Source organism: Panthera onca, chromosome A3 (genome assembly GCF_046562875.1).
Source record: "Panthera onca isolate mPanOnc1 chromosome A3, mPanOnc1 haplotype 2, whole genome shotgun sequence".
NCBI lineage: Eukaryota > Metazoa > Chordata > Mammalia > Carnivora > Felidae > Panthera > Panthera onca.
The window spans coordinates 135570048-135594872 of NC_138341.1; the positions used below are offsets into that span (position 1 = coordinate 135570048).

The window sequence follows — 24825 nt, forward strand, 5'->3', positions numbered from 1 at the left end:
GCTGATTCAACAACTGTTTTTCTTTCGGCACCTGCTCTGTGCTGGGCCCTGGAGCAAAGAGACTCAAGTCTCCAGAATGCTGATGCTCCGGTCTGGAGGGACCACCGGGGACCCTGCACCAGGGACCGTGACTCAAAACTGACAGGGACGACGAAGCTGTGGCTCGCGGGGGGCCTGGCCAGCAGCCGAGAGCCTTGGATGCCGAGCTAGGGGAGATGGCTTGGGTAATTTTGAAGGTTGATAATGAAAGAAACTCAACAGGGGAAAGGTGGCACATGAAACTAGCGTGCGGTAACAGAGAGGGGTGCCAACGGGCCCTTGAGCAATCAGGATGTGGGCAGGAGCCTAATTTTTAAATGAGCGTGGGTAGCGCTTCCTCATCCGGGTCATCACTCCCTGAGCCTTGTATCTGAGCTGCAGCGGGAGCTAAGACCCTTCCCAACCAGACACCCACCATCCACCCCATACCCCGGGGCCCCTCCACCACCCCACCACATGCCCCCCAGGCACTCTCCAGGTGTACCCCCCCCCCCCTTGCCTAGCCTTCCCTCCTCAATGAGGGGTGGCTCGGGTGCCGTCCTGGAAACCACCCGCTGCCCCTCCTCTGGTCTCGTCGCCTCCTCTCTCCCCAGGCGGGGTGGGAGGCTGTCAGATGACCCTTCCCGCCAAGGGGGTGGGCTGAAGAAGGGCCCTCCAGGGGACAGGGCCACGCCTGAGTTTATAACTGGCCATCCCAGAAGCAGTAACCTGGATGGAAACCCACATAATGACAGCCTACTCACATCCAGGACGCTGCCTGGAAAATAGTGGGGAGCCGATCAACGAACCCATCAAGCGAGGAGGAAGGAACCGATACTGCCCAGCAGGCCAGGCAGTGGGGCCTTGTCTAAGTCAGGGGCTGGCAGGGGTCCAGGCATCACCCGCGAGTGCAAACCTGACAGGTTGGGGGGGGGGGGGCGTGGGAAGGGCACGCACCCGCCAGCCTAGGATCACCCAGGACCACCGCTGGCAGCTGGGCCTGCTTAGGGCTCATCCAGACTGTGGTCCAGTGGGAGCTGCGTGGGTGGACTTGAGGTTGGGCCTGGGTCGTTTCAGGATATGCTGGAGGTCAGGGCCACCAGGGTGTGCTGGGGCTGGAGGCCAGGGCCTCTCCCTGGAAAAGCTATCCCGAGAGCTCTGTTTCCCTCACTTTGAAGGCAGGACCCACTGGGGGGCCTGTGGGGCTCAGGGCCTGCCTCGGCCGCCGCGGGGCCTGCTCGGCGGCGGTGGGGGCAGGGAAGGGGTGGCCCGCCGGGCTTCGGGGCCCGCCCCGGGATCGGGGCTGCTGGGTTTTCGGGCCCGCCCCGGGGATCCGGGCCTGCCCGGGGGCCTGCAGCCCGCCGGCATCTGGGGCCTACCCCGGGCCCGGGGCCGGGCTGCCGGTCGGGCGCCTGCCAGGCCGGGCCTGCAGGTCGGGGCCCGCCCCGGGGTCAGGGCGGCCCGCTCCGCCCCGCCGGCCCGGCGCCCCCTCGCGCCCCGGGCGGGCCCTGCACGTCTCGCGAGCGGCCCCGGAGCGGCGGGGGGAGGCGGGGCCGGGCAGGGCCGGGCAGGGCCGGGGCGGCGCCGAGGCCGGGGCCGGAGCGGAGCCCGAGCGGAGCGGGGCGGCGGCCGGGCCGGGCCGGGCCGGGTCTGGGGGGGGGGGGCGGGGTGGGGGCCCGCGGGCCGGCGGAAGATGGCGAACGTGGGGCTGCAGTTCCAGGCGAGCGCCGGGGACGCGGACCCGCAGAGCCGGCCGCTGCTGCTGCTCGGCCAGCTGCACCACCTGCACCGCGTGCCCTGGAGCCACGTCCGCGGGAAGCTGCAGCCCCGGGTCACCGAGGAGGTGAGCGGGCCGCGCGGCCGCCCGGAGGCCCCGCCCGGCGCCCGCAGGGGCGCGAGGCCAGCCCGGCGGCGCTGGGCGCCCCCCCCCACCTCGCCCCCCCTCCCCCCGCCCCGGGAGCCGCCTCCAGGGCGCCGCCGCCTTCGAGGGGCGCGCGCGGCCCCGCGGGGGAGGAGCCGGCCGCCCGCTTCCGGAAGTCCTCGCGGCGGCACCTGGCCGGGCCCACCCCGGTGCGGGCTGGCAGCTCGAAGCCAGGCGGCCCCCACGCCGGCCTTTTAAATCCCCAGCGTGTAATCCCACAAGGGTGGAATCGTGCCAGCAGACACACACACACGCACGCACGCACGCACGCTTAGCTCCAGCGAGATGCCACACATCTTAATTACGGATCGTGGGTGCCCCGGGGAAGCTGCAAAAGGGCCCTTTTGGCGACGCAAGCGCCCGCATGCAGGGCCGGGCTCCCGGCATGCGGGCTGTTTGAAGTCTGGTGTCTGTCTCTTGTCTCTCCCCTTCTGATCCAGCTCTGGCAGGCCGCGCTAAGCACGCTCAACCCCAACCCCACGGACAGCTGTCCCCTCTACCTGAACTATGCCACCGTGGCCGCCCTGCCCTCCAGGGTGAGCCGGCACAACAGCCCTTCCGCTGCCCACTTCGTCACCCGACTTGTGCGGACCTGCCTGCCGCCCGGGACCCATCGGTGCATCCTGGTGAGTGCCGGAGGCCATCCGCCTACCATCGGGGAGCGTGTGTCATGCCTGCTGGGCACCCAGGCTCGCGGTACCTCCCAGGTGGACATGGGGCCACAACCCAGGACACTGTAACCCCTGCTCACAGAAGGGAAGCTGAGGCCAGAGAGACTAGGCCATTTACCCCAGACCATTTTCGGTGGCAAATCTGAGACTCCTGAACCCATTCCCCTCGGCGTCCTCCTCTCCTGTCTCGGAGACGGTCCACATCTGGTGGCCGACGTGTCCCTTTCTCACGCAGTGAGGAAGTGGCTCCGGGCAGGCCCCTGCGCGGTGGCTGTGTTGGGGCCCCTCTGTCCACATTGTACCCACAGTGGCCTCTGGCCCAGCTTCGAGGCCCCAGCACTGCCTGAGTGCAGTCCCCGTGGGTTTGCCCCTCCTCACGGCTCTGCCTCTCTGTGCCGCAGATGGTGTGCGAGCGGTCGGACGCCTTCGCCTCCGCGTGCGCCCTGGCCCGGGCCTTCCCCCTCTTCACCCACCGCTCGGGGGCCTCGAGACGCACGGAGAAGAAGACAGTCACCGTGGAGTTTTTCCTGGTGGGACAAGACAACGGGCCAGTGGAGGTGTCCACTTTGCAAGTGGGTGTCTGCAGGCTCGGGCTGTGTCCCCTGGGCCTGTGCGAGCTGGGGGCAGCTGGAAGGGGAGTTGGGGAGCTCTGTGTCTCCCCCGCCTCCGTGGGGGGGGGGGGTGATGTGGCGCTGGGCTGCTGCAGCAGTTTCCCAGAAGGCCCCCGAGGCCTTTCCAGAGCCAGGCAGCTGCCCCCTCTCTGGGTGGGCTTCCTTTTCAGGATTCAGTCTGTTCGACCCGTATTTACCAAGCACCTAACCAGTGCCAGGCACTTTCACATTTCATACTAAGAATCCTGTCCGCGTGATTGCATTGGATCTTCAGAAGAATCCTTTTTTCTTTATAAAGTTTATTTATTCTTGAGATGGGGGAGGGGCAGAGAGAGAGGGGGAGAGAGAGAATCCCAAGCAGGCCCCACGCCCAGTGTGGAGCCGGAACTCCCGGCTCGATCCCACAAACCCTGAGATCGTGACCCGAGCGGAAATCAAAAGTCGGATGCTTCACCGACTGAGGCACCCAGGCGCCCGCAGGATAATCCTTTTTTGAGGTGAGGCAAGGCTGGGAGAGATGCTAAGTCAGAAGTCCTTGTGTGGGGGTTGGGTTCCTTTCCCGTGGCCTCACCCTCCTCGTCCCCGGCCAGACCGGGCTGTGCTTCCCACCCCCACCCTTCACTTCTGTCCCAGGCCAGCACCCCTCACCCTCCACCTGGATTCTCTGCTCCAGGAGGAGAGGCCATGCTTCCGTCTCCACCGTCTCGTAACAGCTCCTTTCCTTTCCTTCCATTCATCTCCAGACGTTGAAAACACACGGGCTCATTGTTTTGCCTTTCTGAACTCCCTTTTCCCCCTCAGCCCACCGAGTGGAGTTTCCACCCCACTTCCTGACATTGTTTTTTTAAGGGCCCTGTCTGCCGGACTGGGACCTTTGTCATCCCGTTTGTCATCCCTCCTGGAAGGGTCTGCCCCACCCAGGAGTCGTGCCTCCTTCCCACGTCCCCTGCGGCCTACAGCCATATCTTTATCCCTTTCCCGACCGTCCGGCATTCCCATCTCTGGGTTCCCGTAGGCCTGTGAGCTCATCCCTCAGACGGGCACCGATGACCACCTTCCCCTGCAGCTGCGGGGATCCCTTTGGAGTTCGGGCCTCTCTCCACCAGACCCCGGGGCTGCGAGCCTGAGCAGCACCCTGGACCCCCCCTCCCCCACTCCCCGACTCCTCCAAGCACTTCTCCCTCCCTCCCTGCCAGCCGGTGGGCTGACTTCCTGCTGGGCCTATGCCCTGCCAGGCTCCTACCTCCTCCTCAGCTTCCCTGTCCAGGTCCTTCCTGCTCTGGACCTGCCTGGTCTCGGTCCAGATTCTGCCCTCGTCCCTTCCCCCCGGGGCGGGGGCCTGGCCATCTGGCTGACATGGCCTCCCTCACAGTCAGGCCCTCTGCCTGCTGAGTGCGAGCACCATCCCACCTCGTGTGATACATCTTTGCTCAGCCTCTGTGCCCCACGTTGGGATGGAAGCTTCCAGAAGCTTCCGGTCTGTGGCCCCAGCACGGCCCGACCCGTGACGAGGGCCGCTGGGCTGGTGGGTCTCCTTGACCCCCGTCCAGGGCACCTTGCTCTGCCCACTGCCACTGCCACGGGGAACCCCCCCCCCCCCGCCCCCGCACCCCACTGCTCTCCTGGACCATTGCGGCAGCCTCCTCGCTGGTCTTGCTGCCTCCAGACGCTCGTCCTTCCTCTGGCCGCGTGAGCGCAGAGTTTTCCAGGGCTTGTCAGGTAGCAGGAACTGCTCTTAGCGCATGCACACCCGTGCTTAATCCTCTCGACAGCCTGTCTTGGGGCCTGTCCTTAATCCCATTGTAGAGCTGGGTAAACTGAGGCTTTGCAACATCAGGTGACTTAAGGGGGCCCCACCAGCAAGGGGCAGAGCCAGGTCTTAACCGCGGCCACCGTCTGTCAGTCCTCTGTCCCGTCTGTCTTGGATCATGAGCACAGGAGCTTCTGATAACCCGTGTGGCCCTTTCTATACCCTGGGGCCCCCCTCGACTCCCCTCCAGGTCCTCTTCCCGTCCGGGCTCCTGTGGCCTCTCCTCCCCTGTAGCGTTTAACCGAGTGGGGTGTTGCGATTTTCTGCTGGACCGGAGTACCGTGGACACGTTCAAATTCCCAGGGTTTAGTGTGGAGCCTGCCGCACAGCGGGAGCTCCCAGAAACGTGGGTGGAATGAAATGAATGAATGAATGAATGAACGCTTGATCCTGCTTTTGTGATGGGGAGGCTGAGGCACGAGGAGGCGCAGGCTCTTCACGAGGCTCTGGGGTGCCGGAGGGCGCCCGGAGCCTCCCCGGCCTCCCCCGCAGGTGCCGTCGGCCCTCTCGCCCGGCCGCGCCGCACCAGGAGCTCTGAGCTCGCGGGGGCCTGCTGGCCGAGCGCCTGGCCTCCTTCGAGACGAGTTCTGGGGCACTGACGCGCTTCCCAGACAGCAGCCCCGGGCTGCGTCACAGATGAGCAATGGTCTCTGCGACAGCCGCGGACAGGGACCCTCGGCCTCCCAGAGGAGAGCCCGCTGTCAGGCGGCGGGGACCACACGGTCACATCTCCTATCTGAGCTGTCCGGTCCTGCGTCTCTGCCTTTGAGGCTTTGGGGTGTAATTACCTGGGGATGGCAGGAGCTCTCTGAGCCATTCGGCAGGGCCTAGGAGGTGGCTGGGCAGGTGCCGTCGCCCCCGAGCCTGGCCTCCCCGACGCTGTGGGGCTGGGGAGGGCAATGACACGCTCCAGCTGTCTGTACCCCCGCTGCACCTGTGCCGTCGCTCTTCTGATCATGCCCCTTCCCTGCGCGCTGATGGAGGCAGCCGGCCAGCCCAGTGTCTGAAGCATGGGGTGGTGGTGGGGGGCGCGGGGTGGGGCAGGGGGCGCCGTGGGTGACAGCCAGGTGGAGACGAATGAGAAGGCAAAGAACTTCCAGGGTCGGTGTTAAAGCGAGAGCAGGACAGATGCTCTTGGCAGAAGTTAGAGGCAGGGCCTGGAGGGGTGGCTGGTGGCGGGGGCGGGCAGCGTCCGCATCGGAGCGCAGACACCCGTCTAGAGGGCGTCCCCCGTGCCGGGCTGAGTTTGGTGGACGGTGTCGGGTCCCTGCTCCCTCCTGGGCTCTGGGCCAACGTGTGAGCCGCACGAGGCAGGGTGGGGACCCCGTGCCCAGAGTGGTGTGGCATTGGATGGCCAGGAAGACAGGGCAGGGAGTCTGTGACACATTCACCTGGGGCTCAGGTGAGAAAAACGCCACCCTGATGGCCGGAGGGCCGGAAGGAGGGCCAGCGGGTCCAGGGGCACAGGGCAAAGAATACTTTTACTCTTTTGGGAAGGTCCAGAGAAGCTTCTGGGGGACACGGCCTTCAAGAGGCGCCACAAAGGATGGCCAGGGCCTTGACCAGAGGAGAGGGGAGGGTGTATTACAGCTCAGGCCGCAACAGGCCATGGGTGGCGTCTTTACAGATAGGTACTCCTCACAGTTGTGGGGGCTGGATGTCTGAGGTCAGGGTGGGGTGTGGTGGAGACTTCCTGATTGGTAGGTGGTCACCTTCTCGCCACGCCCTCCCTCTTCCTACTGAGGACTCTACTTCCACGGTGGGCCCCACCCTCCCGACCTCATGGCAACCTGATCCCCTCTCAAAGACTTCCTAATAGCATCACGTTGGGGGTTAGGGCCTCGAGGTACCAGTCTGGGGGCGACGCAGACGTTCGTTCAGTCAGGAGCAAAGGACAGCACTTCTCCCCAGCAGGGGACGTGGGATTGGCAGGTGCCAGGGGCGGGGATGCCCAGCGTGTGCTCAGGGCCAGGCCCAGGGGCCGCCTGCCCCCAGGATGAGGGGGTAAGCAGCAGAGGAGTCTTGGCAAGGAAGGTGGGTCCCACTGACGGCCGGCCGGGACGCCAGGCTGCAGGGCTATTGTGTCATCTGTGTTGGAGGCGAGGTACAGAGTCGCGCTGAACTTTCTGAAGGCTGCTGGATGGGTCACAGGCACTGGAGAGCAACAGCGGGCAGCGTGACCTGCCCCTCGAGGCCCTGTCAGCAGCCCCGAAACCTCCCCTCGGTGCTGCCGGTGCCTTTGGTCCCTGGGGGAACAGAGAGGGAGGGACAGCCTTTGCTGCCTGGTCCCAGGTCCCCGGTGACAGCCTCTGGTTTTCTTCCCCAGTGTTTAACAAACGCCACGGAAGGCGTGCGGCTGGCTGCCCGTATTGTGGACACTCCGTGTAATGAGATGAACACAGACACGTTCCTCGAGGTTCGTGGCCCAGGGGAGTCAGTCGTGCCAAGGTGGGGCCAGGGTGGGAGAAGCATTGGTGGACCCCGAGGAAGCCAGAGGAAACCCGAGGCCAGAGGGGACGGTGTCCGTAGTCACTGCACCTCGCCCAAGGAAGCGTGGGGCGGCTGTGGACGGGGTCCTGCTGTCCATCCAGCTGCGAGGGGCCAGCAGGCCTCGGCGGAGGGCGGAGGGGGGACAGAGCCTCCTCCATGAGGCCCCTCTGCAGGACTGCAGCCGTGAACCTGCAGGAAGTTGTAGTTTGGAGGCTGGGCCTTCTGTCCTGGATTTGATCACGCCCAAAGCCGAGAGAGCTGGGGCCCTGGCTCCCCTCCGCCACGCGGGCGTCGGCTCATCCCTGGCCCAGAGCCACGGCCTCGTCCTGATTGAAGCCATTTTCACGTGTCTTTGTGTTGCTTTTTCCATGATCGTGTCCAGGAGATTAAGAAAGTTGGAAAAGACCTGGGGATCACCCCAACGATCATCCGGGATGAGGAGCTGAAGACGAGAGGATTTGGAGGTGGGTAGAGCTGGGCCTCGAAGGCCGTGGCCTCAGGCCGGTCCTGGGTGCTGGGGGGCGAGGGTGGCGGTGGGTGGCACCGTGGGTCGCTTCAAGCTTCCCCTGAAAGAGGCCAGCCTGCGTCCAACCCCAAGGCCAGACCCCGGGAAGCGGACCGTCTCTGGGGGAGAAATGAGGCACTGATTCAGGTTCTGGTTTGGATTCTGGAAGCCACGGTGTCCGAGTCCTTCCGTGGCCTGCTCCCTGTCCACAAAGGCTACTGTCCTGGCTCCCTGGGCCAGCTCAGCAGGACCTTTCTGCTCCTCGAGTGCACAGGCCCACGTTCGCATCAGGGCCTCGTCTTTTTTTTTTTTTTAATTTTTTTTTTTTTAATTTACATCCAAGTTAGTTAGCATCTAGTGCGACGATGGTTTCAGGAGTAGATGCCTCAGTGCCCCTCCCCCATTTGGCCCATCCCCCCTCCCACAGCCCCTCCAGCAGCCCTCAGTTTGTTCTCCATATTTGTGAGTCTCTTCTGTTTCGTCCCCCTCCCTGTTTTTATATGATTTTTGTTTCCCTTCCCTTATGTTCCTCGGTTTTGTCTCTTAAAGTCCTCATACAAGTGAAGTCATAGGATTTTTGTCTTTCTCTGACTAATTTCACTTAGCATAATACCCTCCAGTTCCATCCACGAAGTTGCCAATGGCAGGATTTCATTCTTTTTGATTGCCGAGTAATACTCCATTGTATATATAGACCACATCTTCTTTCTCCATTCATCCATCGATGGACATTTGGGCTCTTTCCATACTTTGGCTACTGTTGATCGTGCTGCTATAAACATGGGGGTGCATGTGTCCCTTGGAAACGGCACCCCTGTATCCCTTGGATAAATGCCTAGTGGTGCAATTGCTGGGTCGTAGGGTAGTTCTATTTTTAATTTTTTGAGGAACCTCCATACTGTTTCCAGAGGGGCTGCACCAGCTCGCATTCCCAGCATTAGGGCCTCATCTTTACAGCTCTCTTTCTCTGAGTACTTCCCCGAGATGCTGTCATGGCAGGGCCATCATACCCTGCACACCTTGAGTGGAAGCCACCTTCTCAGAGGGCCTTTCCTAGCGGCCAGGCCCATCCTCCCCGCCCCCCAGGCACTAGGACAAGGTCCTCTCAGTCTCGCTGGGGGAGGGGCACTGTACTCTTGATATGTGGCTGCCAAACAAATGATTCCAGAAGGAAGGGCCACGCGGTCCTGTGGGCAGGGAATCGGGCACGGTTGAGCCGGGTGCTGGGTGCAGGGTCTCTCCTGGGCAGAGACCCAACATGTTGACTGGGGCGGCCATCATCTGAAGGCTCGACCGGGGCCGATGATGTGCTCTCTGTCACCGGGCCTCGGGTCTTTGCTGGCTGTCCCTTGTCACGAGGGCCTCTCCTTGAGCTGAGCTCACAGGCAGCAGCCGTTTCCCTCAAAGCACAGCTTCTGGGCGAGGAAGCGCGAACAGGCGAGGAAGAGCCAAGGTCTCTTTTTGTAACCCAGTCTCAGAAGTGGTATCTCGTCACTTCTGCTGAGTCCAGAACAAGTGGGACCTGAGGTTCTGTCCACACGTAGCGGGAGGGGCCCCACGTGCTCAAGAACGCCCGGAGGTGAGGGGCCCAGGGGGCTCTCTTGGAGGTGCCCACCACAAGACACACAAACCATCCACACAGGTGGAGGGAGAGGCTGCTCCTCTCGGGGAAGAATCTTCACAGAGGAGAGGACGTTTGCAGCGGGTCTTACAGGATGTGTAGGACTTTGTCCGGCAGCCATTATCAGCTGTCGTCTTGGTTTTCATGATTGTTCGGTCCGGTTCCTGGGGGACTTCGAGGCATGGTCTCTGCCCACGACAGGCTTTCTTGAGAAGATAGGAAATGGCATGGCTGCAGCGAGGCTGTGGTGGGAGTGAGCTTTGGAAAGGGTGGAGGGCTCGGGGTGGGAGAATGAGCGTGGGCTGGAGTGGCCTTGAAGCGTTATCCAAAAATCATTTCATTCTGCAATCGTGTTCTTTTCTTTCTGGGAATGATACAGGTTTTTTTCCCCTCAGTGGATTTTTTTTTTTTTTTTTTTTTTTTTTTTTTTTTTTTGCCTAACGATACTTCGCATAGAATTCATTTGCAGCCCCAGAGCTTTGGAACTAATTTGCATTCCCAATCCCACGCTGGCCAGGGGGCAGGAGAGGGGGCAGGTCGCTCGGGCTAGGACTGCACATGCTCCGGGAGAAATATCCACACGCCAGCGGCTGTATCCTGGGAGAGAGCTGGTGTTTCTGGGGGAGGGGGAGGGGGGGTGCTGCCGGGAGGTCTCTGCTCAGTTCGACCCGAGCCCAACTGACCCTGCCCCCGTGCTTTCTGTAGGAATCTACGGTGTTGGCAAAGCCGCCCTGCACCCCCCCGCACTTGCCGTCCTCAGCCACACCCCAGAAGGAGCCACCCAGACCATTGCGTGGGTGGGCAAAGGGATCGTCTACGACACCGGGGGTCTCAGCATCAAAGGGAAGGTGAGGTGCCGGGGGCCAGCGCTTGGACAGGGCCCGGGGGGGAGGAGGGTTGTAGGCAGGCCCATCACCTCTCAGGGGCGCCGGAGGAAGGCAGCAAGCGAGGTTTCTGGGACCTTGGCCTTGGGGCGTGCCTCTGGGGAGCCAAGTTCGGGAAGAATCGGCCGGGCTGATTCCTCTTCTGAGGGGGAGACGGTTTCGTGTCCACACTTCAAACAAAAAAATCTGGACGGGATCCAGAGAAAAGCCGCAGAAACAATGAAAAGGCTGGAAAACTAACCCAAGGAGGCAAGGTTTAAGGAATCGGTGGTTCCATCTGAAAAGAAGGGCGTGGGGTGGTGCCCACTGTCCCCACGACCATCCAGGGTTTCCACAGAACGCTTAGTGGGGGTCTGGGCGAGCCTGTGCGGAGGATAGGCCCCCTGGAGAAGGCCGGAGGGGTTTGGATCCCCAGGCAAGCCGCCTGCAGGTGTTCTGGTGAGGCCAGGTCTCAGAAGTCTGTCCTGTGGGCGGCCTTCAGGCGTGGCCGTGTCCGGAGGCCTGGGCACCCGTCGTGGCTCCGTCTCCCTCCTCCGCACCCGGCGCGTTCAGGCCTGCTGTGCACCGCGAGGCGAGGTGGCACCAGGAAGAGGAGGAGGGACACGTCTTCATCTGCTCACGTCACACACGCGCATTGAGCAACTACTGGGCACCCGGCCTGGGCTGGGCCCTCCAGCGCCAAGACCCAGAAGGCCTGGGAAGGAGCAGGCATGTGAAATCGGTGCCCCGGGAGACCTGGAAAAGGAGAGCCAACCTTCCCAGAGAGGACGCTTTAGAAGAGACGGGACAGGCCAAGCTCACGCCGAGCAGACACGGAGAGCTGGCAGCCGGCGGGGCTCGCAGATGTGTCCTGTTGGCCCAAGCGCCGGTCTATAATCTGAGTGAGTTACCAACGTGTACAAAACAGGAAGATTGTCACAGAAGGCGGGCTATTCGACCTTTGGTAAACTCAGCGGAACTGGCGGGACGGGTCCTCTGTCTCCCCCTGGCAGCCCTGGCTGGAGCCGGGAGGCGCCGCCCCGCGGATGAGGCGCGCACGGTGGGGTTCACCGCTGCTCCGGCGCTTTCTGACCTGAACCCCAGTGCTGGGCGCTATTTCGGTTAGCGGCTGTGTGCTGCCCTCCGCACCGACCGCTGGTCCGTCTAGTGCATTTGGTACCCAGAGTGGATGGCCTTTTTTTTTTTTTTAACATTTGTTTTTGAGAGACGGAGACAGAGCCCGAGCGGGAGAGGGGCAGAGAGAGAGAGGGAGACACAGAATCCGAAGTGGGCTCCAGGCCCTGCCCGACACGGGGCTCGAACCCAGGAGCCGTGAGATCGTGACCTGAGCCTGAGTCGGACACTTAACCGACTAAGCCCCCCAGGCGCCCCTGTTTTTTGTTTTTTGGTTTTTTGGTAACGTCCCTCCTCCTGTAAACAGCATTATTTTCAAGACTAATCAGGAAATGATCCAATAATAAAGGTTAAAAAAACCAAACACCTTCCATATGTATTATCATGCCAGTAAAAAATTGAAGTAAGTATTATAGGGCCGCTTGACTGGCTCAGTGGGTGAAGCGTGTGACTGTTGATCTCGGAGCTGTGAGGTCGAGCCCCATGCTGGGTGTAGAGATTACTTGAAAATAAACAAAGTGTAGGGGCGCCTGGGTGGCTCAGTCGGTTGAGCGACCGACTTCAGTTCGGGTCATGATCTCACAGTTTGTGAGTTCGAGCCCCGCGTCGGGCTCTGTGCTGACAGCTCAGAGCCCGGAGCCTGCTTCGGATTCTGTGTCTCCCCCTCTCTCTGCCCCTCCCCCACTCGTGCTCTGTCTCTCTGTGTCTCAGAAATAAATAAACATTAAAAAGGTTTTTTTTTGATAAATAAAGGGATAAATATTACAGTACACGTAAAGAAGACAGTAATACATCGACACTTTTAAATAACACTAACATGATGTTTTAGACAGAAAATAGCATATGTCTCCCTTGTGGTCTGTCGTGGTAACAGATGTTAGCATGACGGTGTCTGTTTTCAGGCCTTCGCTTCTGCAGATTTGTCTGGGATTTTATCCAAAGTGATCTTTTCCACATCTTTATGTCCATTGCCTGGACAGAGGTACCAGATTTGTGAGACTGTCTTCACTCGTGCTTGGTCCAAATCGGTCCAAAACCACGATCAATTTTAATTTTGAAGAGTTTCTCTTGCATGAAGCGGTCAATACACAGATACCCCATTTCCCACGAAACCCCAGAAATTGTGATATTGTCCATGTTTTCAGCCCTTCGAGATGGATTCTAGCGGCCTTCAAAGGTCTGCGGAGTGAAAACGTTTTAAACAAGTCCGGTGGTTCCCATAGACGGCGGGAGGCTGAAAGTCCCAGGCTCCCTGCACTCTTGGGTTCGCTTGGAGCCCACGGTTGCGGGCAGGACGCGTGGCACCGTGGGTGCCGACCCCACCTCCGTTCTCTGGTAGAGGGCACGTCGCGGAGTCTGTCCTGGTCAGGCCAGCTGTGCACCTGGCAGTTATTAGCATCCATGTAGAATGAGGTTTCTAAAAGGACACGTAATTACCATGGGTGGGTTCAAACCTTTTAATTGACACGATTAAAACTCACTTCAAGCCACGGATTTTTCGGGAGAAATATTTTACCACTGATGACAACAGGCAAACCGACTTTTAGTCTGTAAATTATTATTTTCAGACTCCAAAGACCGTGTCTCTCAGCCGTGACACTGGCTCTTGCCCTGGAGGCAGCTCAGTGCCAGCGGGGAGAATTGCAAGCTCCTTTCTCCTGGGATCAGATGCTTATTTGGGATGCTGGTTTGGTGGAGGGCCAGAGTGAGAAGCAGGGGCTGCTGAAGAATGAGGCATACGTTGCTGGGGGCACTGTCTCCAAAGACTTCAAAGGTAAATCAGGATCAGTGTGAATTTAGGTCTCAAATGTGTTAGTCTCAGAACCCCTTCCCCTCTCAAAAAGTATTGATCCTAAGGAGATTCTTTTAGAAGAGTGATGTCGGTTGATACTTACCCTACTAGAAATTAAAATTGGGGAGAGATCGTTGTTTATTTTAAAGTAACAGTGTAAACCCATTGCATGTTCATGTAAATATTTTACGAAAATAGCTGCATTTCCCCAAATGAAAAGAAGTCATTGAGAAGAGTGGCATTATGTGACATTTTGCCAGTCTCGTTCGCGTCTGCCTTACTAGAAGGCAGCCATGATCTTGTAGCTGCCTCTGCATTTAGTCTATCGTGATCTGTTGTTTTAGTTGAAATATAAAAAGAAAGTCTGGCCTCACTCATTTTGTAGTTGGAAAAGGGAGAAATATTTTAGTGCCCGTTACAAACACCCAAGGGCATTTTTCTTTGCTATTATTACACCAAAACTCGTCGAGGGAGAGCGTCTGTAAGCTTAGCGCTCGTGCGGGATCAGAAACCGTGGCAGTGTCTCTGTGCACTCTGTTATTACGGTCTGCCTCGAAGTCTGCATGATCTTGTGGCATCATGCATGGGCATTCAGAAGACACTGTCCCCGGAGTTATGCAGAACCTCCGAATTTTGACACAACATATACTATTTTAAAAAGTCACACTTGGTTCCACCACCCATGTCGTTGTATTTCTAAAAAATTTTAAGGAAATGTTTATTCATTTATTTGAGAGAGAGAGATGGAGAGTGAGCAGGGGAGGGGTACAGAGAGACAGAGTGAGAGAATCCTGAGCAGGCTCCACACTGTCAGCACAGAACCCGATGCGGGGCTCAAACCCACAAACGGTGAGACCATGACCTGAGCCAAAACCAAGAGTCAGACGTTCAGCCAAGTGAACCACCCAGGTGCCCCAACGTACGATATTTTTAAAAGCCACACTTGGTCCCACCATCCATCTCATTTTTAAAAATCGCTATTAAGAAGCTGTCACAGAGACAGATACAAGTTTTTCAAAATCATTATTTTTGCTTGAAAGCTCAGATTTTACCACCGGCAGCGACTACTGTCGGCTCTTCTGGAAGTGAGAGTTTCACTTTGTTCTTTTTTAAGAAAACATCTGCCATGGGGCGCCTGGGTGGCTCAGTCGGTTAAGCGTCCGACTTCAGCTCAGGTCGTGATCTCGCAGTTTGTGGGTTCAAGCCCCGCGTCGGGCTCTGTGCTGACAGCTCGGAGCCTGGAGCCTGCTTCGGATTCTGTGTCTCCCCCTCTCTCTGCCCCACCCCCGCTCGCACTCTGTCTCTCTCAATAATAAATAAAAAGTAAAAAAAAAAAAAAAAGAAAACATCTGCCAGACACCTAAGTCTGAATAAACCGGCACACGTCAGTGGTTCCTTGAGTCAAGCTCGGTGTTCAGGAGCGAAGTTCTCTAGCCGAGCAGAGAACTCGGCGACCGTCCCCAGCCCCGGCCCTGACCGCCCGGCGAGCGTCTGGCGAGAACAGGACCGCTCCACACGCACCTTCCATTCCATCACATGGAACATGGAAAACAGCTACACTCGGCAGTGGAGACTTGGAAAAGTTAATCATGTATCTGCATCGGCGAGGTGACAAGGGAGCTGGCCCCGCCATGCTTCTCTGCGGGACGGAGGCGAGTCCCGCGGCGGTCCGTGTCGTGGCCGCGGCCCAATGTTGCTTTGCCGCATCGTGTGACAGCCCCATGAGTGTCCCGGGCGGATGACATCTTCCTGCTACTCTGGGAAGCATCTCTTTTCTAAAACCAGGAAGAACGCGGTGGGGGACGGTCTGCAAAGCTCACGCAGTCAATTGAGGTGCATTTGCCACCTGGTGCTCCTTGTCTGTGGTCGGGAGGCCGCCCTGGTGACAGGGAGACACAATTTCAGAGACCATCTGGAGCTATCCTGTGCGGGCCGTTTTGCGAGTGGTTTGATTCCAGATCTGAGGCCCCGGTTTTTCCGTTTAAACAATCCTGTGCTTTCTCGCCGATTAGGTCAAAGAGACAGCTTATTTTCAATAGTGCTAGCCGGGTCATCTTCACTCAACTTAATTGTAAAAGCAGCTCAGTTTATGTCTAAAAATGCTTTCCATTAAAACCCGAGGCTTGTGTAATCCGATAAGGGTTCAAAAAAATCACCCGGTACGTTTCCGACCCATATCCTGCATCTGATGGCCTGTTGCGAATTTAAAGTATGAACTTGTCAATTAGAGCTGGGAGCCCATCAAATGGAAAAACGTGTAACCGCTCTCAGCCGGTTTGTAGAGAAATCACAGTTTCTCACAGTTACTTCTGCAGCATGAGGGCACCTGTGCCTGGCACGCCCCCCCCCCCCCCCCCCCCCCCCGCCTCCCCGTTAGATGTCGACAGAGCGGGCGGTGGGGTTGGGGACTGGTGACAGTGACCTTGGGGATGAGTTCGCGTTAACCTGAGCGCATTGTTGGAGACATTGATGTCGGGGAGCAGAGGGAGCTGGGGCCAGGTGGTGACAGGTGCAGGGAAGCCTGCCCCACAGCCCAGCAGCCCTGCCCGGACACCTCAAGCAAGCCTCGGAGGCCCCAGACCTCAGCTTCTTCCTCAAAAATTGGGCAGAGACACGGACAGAGAGAGCTGTTGCAGACAGACCCCAGGGGAACTTGGCAGCCTGGGGGTGGGTGGCCGGGTCGTAGGAGCCAGGCCACGGCCCACGTGGCAGGTCTGGGCAGCTCCCCGGCTCCCCTCCCTCCCACCTCTGGTTCATCAGGTGACCCCCAAAGCTCTGCTCCGGCAAAAGGGTCCCATCCCCTTTGGCCATTATGTCCCATCGCTTGTGGGGAACAGCTGCGTGACCGGCGGAGGGGGGGGGGGGGCGTTTCTTGGATTCTGTGTGAGCTCAGGGGACCTGGCACCAGGTCCTACAGGTCTGAGGGAGCCGCTCTGGGGTCCTAGTGTGCCAGGCAGGGGTGGGGCACTGCTGATGGCAGGCCAGCACCCACTCGTGCTCACTGCTGTCCTGGCCCCTTTGTGCCCCCTCCAGACCACCATGCCGGGGATGAAGAGGGACTGTGGGGGTGCTGCGGCTGTGCTGGGGGCCTTCAGAGCTGCCATCAAGCAGGTGAGTGTGGCCCCACCGTCTGCAGTCCTCGAGGAGGGGGACTCCCTGGGGGCGGGCTTGCTTTCCTCCCCCACCCCCCCACCCCTGAGACCCCACAGCTCGACACCTCTCTCCCTGCTCTGCGGGGGCTTCCTGCCTGCTGCTGGGGCCCCTCTGCCTGAGTGTCACCTGTCCTGAGTGCCACCTCTCCATAGAGTGTCACCTGTCCTGTCACCTGTCCTGAGAGTACCTCTACCTGAGTGTCACCTCTCCTGAGAGTGTCATTTGTCCTGAGAGTGTCACTTCTGCCTGAGTGTCACCTGTCCTGAGTGCCACCTCCCCATAGAGTGTCACCTCTGCCTGAGGGGCATGTCTGCCTGGGCACATTGCCTTTTCCTGAGTGTGTCCACCCATGCCCACCACTCAGGGTCTGGCTTGTGTCAGGCACCCCATGAGCGTGTGTTCGGTGAAGAAGCCCGACCTAAAACCACATGGCACGGACAGGGCCCTGTGCCGAGCTCATGAGCACCGGCCTTCCTGGGTGCCCCTCCTGCCACGACCCATCTGTGGGTCACATCATGAGAGTGCTGTCTGAGCCGGTGGGGACCCGGGGCCACTCTCTCCACAGAGAGACGGGCCATCTGGGTCCCTCACGGCCAGGAGGAGGACTGCCCTCTGGGATGGGGAGGGCCGCTCTGGAGCCGCCCCACCCGGCCTGCCTGCCCGCTCTCAGGGCCTGGGGTCAGGGTAGGGGTCTGGGGGGGGTGCCCAGCTGGCATTGGTGAGCCATGACCAGGTAGAATGGGACTGGATCTGCCTCGGGAATAGCCTGGGTGACCGCTTTGAGCAGAGACATCCGGGGGAGCAGAGGGGCCCCCAGCGCCCCCCCCCCCACCCCATACAACTGAGGTCGCTGAGCCCAGCTCACCCGCCAAGTGGGAGATCTTCCCGTCCGGGACACGTGCAGCCTCACGGAGCCCAACCATTGGGACCAGATTCCTGAGCAAGGGACCAGCCGGCTGTGGCTGTTCCTCCTGCGTCTGCCCCGAGGACGTGGCAGGCACCCACCTGTTGAAGGCCGTTCAGGAGGCCACCCCCGAGAGCACAGGCCCCTCAGGTGTTCCCAGGCATCGAGGCCTCGTCCCCAGGCACACAGGCAGCCACTCTTACGGGTGCATCACCTCATCCTGGCTGGTCTGCACCCATCAGAGGCCAGAGGCTCTAAAATGAGAGGAAGGACGGACTCCAGGGAGGCCTCAGGTGATGTCCTTCGGAGCCTAAAGTCCCCACGCCATAAAAAGTGTTTGTTCAACAGGGGCATGGGGTGCCCCGACCACCATGGCAGCTCACCTCCTTCAGGCTCCTTCTATGGGGCCTGGCCTTCACCTCACCACATACCAGACTTTCTTTCTCCTTCAAATGAAAACAAAAACAAAAAGGTCTTGGCAGAGTTTCCAATTCCGGCTGGTCAGGAGTCCAGCCCGTTGCCCGAGACGAGCAGACATCCCCTTGGCAGTGGGCGAGGGCGGGGGGGGTTCTCTGGGGGAAACAGTGCTCCCCTCCCCGGGTTACTTATTCATTCAACACTTTGTTCCCACTTATGGATGTGCAGATTCTTAGTTCACCCTGTGGGTTATAAGCCAGCATCACCATTACGTATTTTGTGGCTCACATCGAGGCCCACAAAAACTGGGGTTGAGGGTGGAGCCTCTAGGCCGTGGCCCGCGGCCTGAGAACCTCAAACCTCGGCCGCCTGCGGGTTTTCAGTCCCCCCCGCCCCCGGGGATCCCAAGACCCATGTGTCTCACCCCCCTCCCCAGTGCCCGGTAATACGAGCCCAAGGCCCTCAGCACCTCTAAGCTGGCCTTCCCCGTGGCGACCCCACACCAGAAGCAGCAGCACACCAGACCTTCTGAACGCAAAACTGGGTGGGAGGGCATCCGACAGGGTCAAGTTGGGGGCCGTGGTCTCTCCGCACCGCCCTGCTGTCCTGCTGTGCAGACTCCTCTCCGGGCCCAGACCCGACATGGCTCGCTCTGGGAAGACTTCAGGGCCCCCCCTCCCTCCGCGGCGGGATCCATTTCTCTAGCTTCGGAGCCCCTGGGGCCACCCTGTTGTCTCGAGGCCGCACGTTGTCACACTTGATTTGATCCCAGCCCCTCACTCCCACGGGGACGAGGACAGCTGGAGACGGGGGCACAGCCAGGCCGCAGGCCCCACGTGCTGGGAGGACGTCCGTGGTTAGGGGTCTTAGGGAGCTCTGAGCGGGTGGGGCGGGGGGGCTGGGACCGAGACTCTGGAAGCCGCGAACACTCATCCTCACACAGCCTGGCCGTGAGTGTGGTCCCAGCTGCTTCGGGGTCTTCGAGCCGACGGGCCGCCCCACGGTTTCGGCCCCAGGACGAGAGTGGGGTGCTCTCCCCAGGCACCGTGTTTTGGGTTCAGGCTCCACGCTGTCCCGGCCCGGTGCCACGGCCCCTGCCTGCCACAGGCCCGCGTTTACCTTCGATGGGGGTTCGGCACCTGTAGCGTGACACCTGCTCCGGAGAGCCCCAGCTGCCCCCCAGGCGAGGGGTTTTCTGGGGCAGGCTCAGGGCCCGTGTGGGGCAGAAACTGACTCAGCCTGTTCTGTGCACGTTTCTCTGCGTGCACACGTCACGTTTTGGCATCAGAAAACTAACTTCACGCCGAAACTTGGGCGAGGCAAGCTCTCCCCAACCCCCCATGCGCGCATCTGTGTGTAGCTTGCTCTTGTACGCCGATGCAGAGCTCAGAGGGTTTGTGCAGTGGGAGACATTGATCGCTGACCATGCGTTGTGGACGGGAGGCAGGGGCTGAGCCACCTGCCCGGCTCGTGCCCTGGGTAAGTGGGAGAGCCAGGAGGAAAGCCAGCAGCCCCGCTCCCGGGCTCATTCTCGAATTGCGTGGGCTCTGACAGGGGTGGCGAGACTCTCCCAGATGGGGTGCAGCCAGGACTGCCTGGGAGTGACGGGACAGTGCTCTCTGCTCCCCGGGGCTCCGTCTGTCTGCTGTCCACAGGGGTCAGAAAACTCTGGCCAGTTCTGTCTGTTCCACGCACTGCTAGCCGGTGTGACTGGAGCCTCTGCCCATGTTCCCTGCAGGGTTTCAAAGACAACCTCCACGCTGTGTTCTGCTTGGCCGAGAACTCAGTGGGTCCCAACGCTACGAGGCCAGACGATATCCACCTGCTGTACTCAGGAAAGTAAGGCTGGTTCCTTCACCCCCTGGCTGCCCTCTGGGCATGTGGGCCCTGCTGGACCTCGTGGGGGGCGGGGAGGGGCTCTCTTGCTGGACCTCGTGGTGGTGGGTGGGGGGCCTCTCCTTGCCAGGGCCAGGCTGGTCAGCCCTGACCCACGGCCGTCCTGGAGGCAGATTTCACCCTGCTTCTCCAGCCAGAGGCACATCCTGTGGGGAGGACGCCCTGTCACAGGAGCCCCTGGCCAGCAGGCTGCTTGCTCCCAGGGGTCCGGGGGCAGGTGGCGGGTCACATCGCTAGATGAGGTGTTGGGCTCCCTCAGGGTGCCTGGCTCAGGATCCACCCTGCCTTAGGGGGATGCGCCCTTCCCAACCTTTAGGCTTAACGTTCTTTGTGTGCCTGGAGCCCTGTCCCAACCCCACCCCCCACTCCACCTCCAGACCTCCTACTTGAGGGCTCTCCCTGCACTTCCCCCTTGGGATCGGCCCTCGAACTGCTTCCCAGTTGCAAAGGACACACTGAGAAGTCAGTGGGCAGCAGCTGAAGGAGCAGGTGGTCTAGATTCGCAATAGGAGAGTCTGCTCACCGCCCCGTACACGGGCGCCTGTCTGTAGGGTGACCCCCGGAGGGGCTCCCCCTTTTGTGTTTACCTAGTGCCAGGCTGTGTGGGCCCAGGGCTGGCCCAGTGCACGTCAGGCTACCCGCACAACCCTGTTCTCCCATCTTACGGACGAAGAAACCAAGGCACAGGGGGCTGCGTGGGGTTCCCTGGCTCACAGCTGGAGAGCAGTGGGGTGGGACTGACCCTGGCGTTACATCGCTGTAGGGGTGGGAGCGGCCCTGCCTTCCGGGGAGGGAAGCGGGCTCTAATGGGGTCCCCCCAGTTCCAAAGGGACTCTGTCCCAGTGCCCCAGGGAGCACCGTCCCTGAGCAGGGGTCTCTGCGGCATCCCAGGACTGTGGAAATCAACAACACTGACGCTGAGGGCAGGCTGGTCCTGGCGGATGGGGTGTCCTACGCCTGCAAGGACCTGGGTGCGGACATCATCCTGGACATAGCCACGCTGACCGGAGCGCAGGTGGGCCACCTCGACTCCTGGTACTGTCCCCCCCCCGCCGCCCCGCCCCGTCCTTGCAGCCCAGGGAGAGGTTGGGAGCTCGTCCCTGGCACCCAGTGGGAGGCAGGTGGCAAGGCCCATGGGCTGGGTCCCAGCGTCAGGACAGCTTAGGAACCGTCCTCCCTGGCGGCTCACGTGGCTCCCGGTTCTTTCTTTCTTTGCTCCTCGCTGCCCCTCTTGGCTTCTGTGTGCGCCCCGGGCCCCTGCTCTCCCGCGCGTGGCCGCTCCCCTGCGCTCCGCCCCTCCCTCTGCCCCGGCCACCCTCCCAGGGCATTGCCACGGGCAAGTACCACGCTGCGGTGCTCACCAACAGCGCGGAGTGGGAGGCGGCCTGCGTGAAGGCTGGGACGAGGTGCGGAGACCTGGTGCACCCACTGGTCTACTGCCCCGAGCTGCACTTCAGCGAGTTCACCTCGGCCGTAGCTGACATGAAGAACTCCGTGGCGGTAGGTGTGCGGTCCTCCCCCCTGCCCGGCCAGGTGGGGTGGGGCGGACCGAGGCCCAGGTGACCCCAGGACCCAGCAGCAGTGTGGACAAGGGCCCCCCAGGTGGGCCCCAGATCCGTGCTCAGGGTGGCAGCATCTGGAACGCGGTATGCACCTCTCCCTGGTCGCCCTGCCTCGGGTCCGTGCCAGAAGTTCCCTCCCCGCTCTGGGGTCTGCCTCCTCCATCAGCTCTTTCGCTGGCTCCGCAGCTCCCCGGGGTGAAGGCAGAACCCTTAATCCACACACGCGCAAAGCCCTTGGGGTCCCTCTCTGCAGTCCCCCACGCTGGGCACCCCTGCACCCCAAGCCCCCTCGTGCAGACACCAGGGGAGGCAGTGGCTGAGGAAGATGTGGTCCAGGGGGCATGGTGGGGGGGGGGGGGCATCCTCAGCGGGTCCGAGTGAACCCTGAACTCGCTTTGGTGGAGCCCCTCCCCCACACCCCCGCTGCTGGCAGCAGAAAGGTCACCGTTTATCCTTCTGTCCCCCTAGGACCGGGACAACAGCCCCAGCTCCTGTGCTGGCCTTTTCATCGCCTCACACATTGGCTTTGACTGGCCTGGGGTCTGGGTCCACCTGGACATCGCCGCGCCCGTGCACGCCGTGAGTCCAGGCTCCCCCGGGGTGTCCTCTCCCCGCCTGCCCCCCACACCCCCACCTGCACATACCGCACGCCGGCTTGGCCACTCCCACCCTCTCGTGCACCCAGAACCCCTCTCTGTCTCCGGGCTGAGCTCATCAGCAGCATTTCTGTGTGGAGGGTCACACTGCCTGTGGCCCGACCTCGGCCAGCCGTGCCCCTGGTCTCTGGTCTCCTCATCCCCGGAAATAGAGTGGCTGCTGCGCACGGCCCTTCTCCTCGGCTGGAGACCCCGGGCCTTCGGCTCACCCTTTATCCCACCCAAGAAGACCCCGGGGGTGGGGGCCAGAGGGCAAAGAGCCATCCCACCGCCTGACTCGGCTCTGAGTGTGGCAGGGTGGCAGGAGGGGGGCCACGGGCCGAGCGGGGGGTGGACGCCCTCACCCTGGCCCGGGAACCCCTTCCTGCACGGGTGGGCTTGCCGAGGGGGTCTGGCTCAGCCTGGCGGAGGGCTTCCAGCCTGCCCTTTGCCCACAGGGGGAGCGTGCCACGGGCTTTGGCGTGGCTCTCCTGCTGGCACTCTTCGGCCGGGCCTCTGAGGACCCTCTGCTGAACCTGGTGTCCCCACTTGGCTGTGAAGCGGATGCCCCGGAGGCCGACGCGGAGAGGGACTCCAAGAGGCGCAGGCTCGTGTGAGGCCGGCCGCTCCCCGGCCCCCTTGTGACACAAGGCTCTTTACCTCACTTTGCACTGATTAATTTTAAGCAATTGGAAGATTATACCTTAAGATAGGCTTTGGTTTGTTTTTATCTTTAGTTGTCACAGTGATAGAAACAGCTCCTTCGTTAAGACAGCTCAGGGTCTGGGGGATGGCCCGGGGGGGCGCTGGGGCTTGCGGCTGTTTGAGTTACCTGCCAGGCCTCCTGCCGGCTTCTGCACACGCTCCTCCCTGCAGGGGCCTCCGCACGCACGACCTTGAGGCTCCGGGATGCACAGATGACCCTGCCGCCTTGGCCAGGTGGCCTTTGGGCCTCCTGTCCCTGCTCGGTGCCCGCAGGGGGTGCCCGTGGCCTTATCCTTGGCCCCCAGCCCCCTCACATGGCATCCACGTCATGGAGAGCCCAGGCCGTGCTCCAGCCAGGGCAGCCGCTGCCTCCAGGCAGCCCACCCCTTTGAAAGGACGGAAGTAACTTGTTTCAGGGACCCAATTTTACGGAAGCAAGAGGAGCCTCTGGGCCCTTAGGAGTCCCTGGAGGGTGAAGTAAATATGGCCGCATCACATTACACCTATGTCTCTGCCTCGTCTTTCTCTCACCCTGGTTGGGAAACCCACCCTGAGGCCTGCCCGTGGCTCTGAGGCTCCCGGCCCTCCCGCCTTCTCAAAAACCGGTATCCAGCATCGAGATGCAGTGCGGCAACCTCGCTCTGGCCGATGAGAGCCCCGGGGTGTGGGAAGAGGACGGGGGTGGGGCCAGAGTCCTGGGTCGGTGCCCGCACAGCCCAGGCTGGTTGGTTTTCTGAGGTTTCACGGTGTGGGCTCCCAACGGGAGGCCCCTGGGGCTTTCTGGGACTCTCCCATGGTCCTGTGGTCTGCAGGGAGGGCTGTGCTCGCCCTACGTACATCACGAGGCGAGTACCATACTGAGTCGATCATAGGTGCTGAAGGACAGGCTGTCAGGAGACTCCCTCCCCCCACCAGCACCCTGTGTGGCAGGTGAGGCAGGACCTTTGTCCCCTCTTATGCTCTACCCCGGTGGGCTGCCTGAGCCCAGAGGAAGGCATCGGGGACTCTGGCACCACCTGGCATGGAGGAAGGGGCCACATTTCCTCGGGTGGGGACTGAGGGGGAGAATGTGGCTGTGGGACACAAGTCACCAGGCTGTGCCCTGGCCCCCTGACCACCTCATCCCTGCCCAAGGGTCCCTAGGCTCCCAAGTCCCTTCCCCAGCTCTGAATATCAAGGTGACTCTCTCTGGGCATAATCCCAAGCTAATATTTATCAACAGCCTGCTGTGTGCACAGTCCCAGCCGGGCCCGGAAAAGGCCGGGAGCAGCTCTGAGGTCCCAGCCCTGTCTGGGAAAGCCCTCACCCGACACGTGAACTCACAAATAGCAGTCACAAGGTGGTAGGTGGGCTCCATGAGGGGAGGGGAGGCGTGGTGGGTGGCCAGAAGGGCCGGGAGCCTTCACGGTTCATTAGCCTGCTTAATGGCCTCGAAATAGGGCAGCTCTCTCCAGCTTCCCTGAGATGCCCTGGAGGAGGCAGGGGTCACCGAGGTGGCCTTGCTCCTTCTCCGGGCAGCTGGCACTGTCCACTCCCCCCACCAGGGGGCTGCAGGATGCAGGGTCAAGGAGCAGGGGATGAACTGAGTCTCCCTTGTGCAAGCACAAAGGCAGCCTCAGGGCCAGGGACCCAGCTGGGGACCAGCTGCATGCCCGGCGTCAGGGGGACCGTGGGGGTGAGCCGATGGCTTCACTTTCCCAAGAGCCAAAGGGGCTTAGGACACGACGGCCGCTTCCTCTGGCCGCACCAGAGCCTCAGCAGCAGGGTCTGGGGGTGGCCAGTGGCGGGGGGCAGGCGGGCCCTGACGGAGCCACCCGATCGCGGTCTCCAGCAAACGGCACAAGAAGACGGAGCCTGGCAAAGGCCTGCTGTCCCAGCGTCCAGCTGACCCAGCGCACGGACCGGAAGATGGGGGTGCAGAGTCTGGGTGCCCCGGCCACACCAAGCGGCTCGAAGCACCTGCGTGCCCGAGAGGTGCTCTGTCACCGCCCACCCTGAGAGCCTGCCAAATGGGGGGGGAGGCCTGCAGGTGTCAGCACCCCCGTCCCAAGAGAGGAGGCCGCAGCCCTGCTCCGTGGGGTGGGACAGAGGAGCAAGCGCAGGCCCTCGTAGGCCAG

At 61.2% G+C, this 24825-nt stretch overlaps 1 protein-coding gene across 1 annotated transcript; it reads left to right on the forward strand.

Annotated features, from left to right (window-relative positions):
- The first annotated feature begins 1664 nt into the window (after nucleotides 1-1664).
- Nucleotides 1665-23208, forward strand: NPEPL1 (aminopeptidase like 1). The gene is made up of 12 exons (XM_060621198.3): nucleotides 1665-1861; nucleotides 2380-2565; nucleotides 3012-3182; nucleotides 7358-7447; nucleotides 7904-7985; nucleotides 10353-10495; nucleotides 16470-16547; nucleotides 19649-19749; nucleotides 20698-20821; nucleotides 21130-21306; nucleotides 21837-21947; nucleotides 22462-23208. Exons 1-12 carry the CDS (start codon nucleotides 1712-1714, stop codon nucleotides 22618-22620), a joined length of 1572 nt encoding a protein of 523 aa, XP_060477181.1. The 5' UTR covers nucleotides 1665-1711; the 3' UTR covers nucleotides 22621-23208.
- The last annotated feature ends 1617 nt before the right edge of the window (nucleotides 23209-24825 follow it).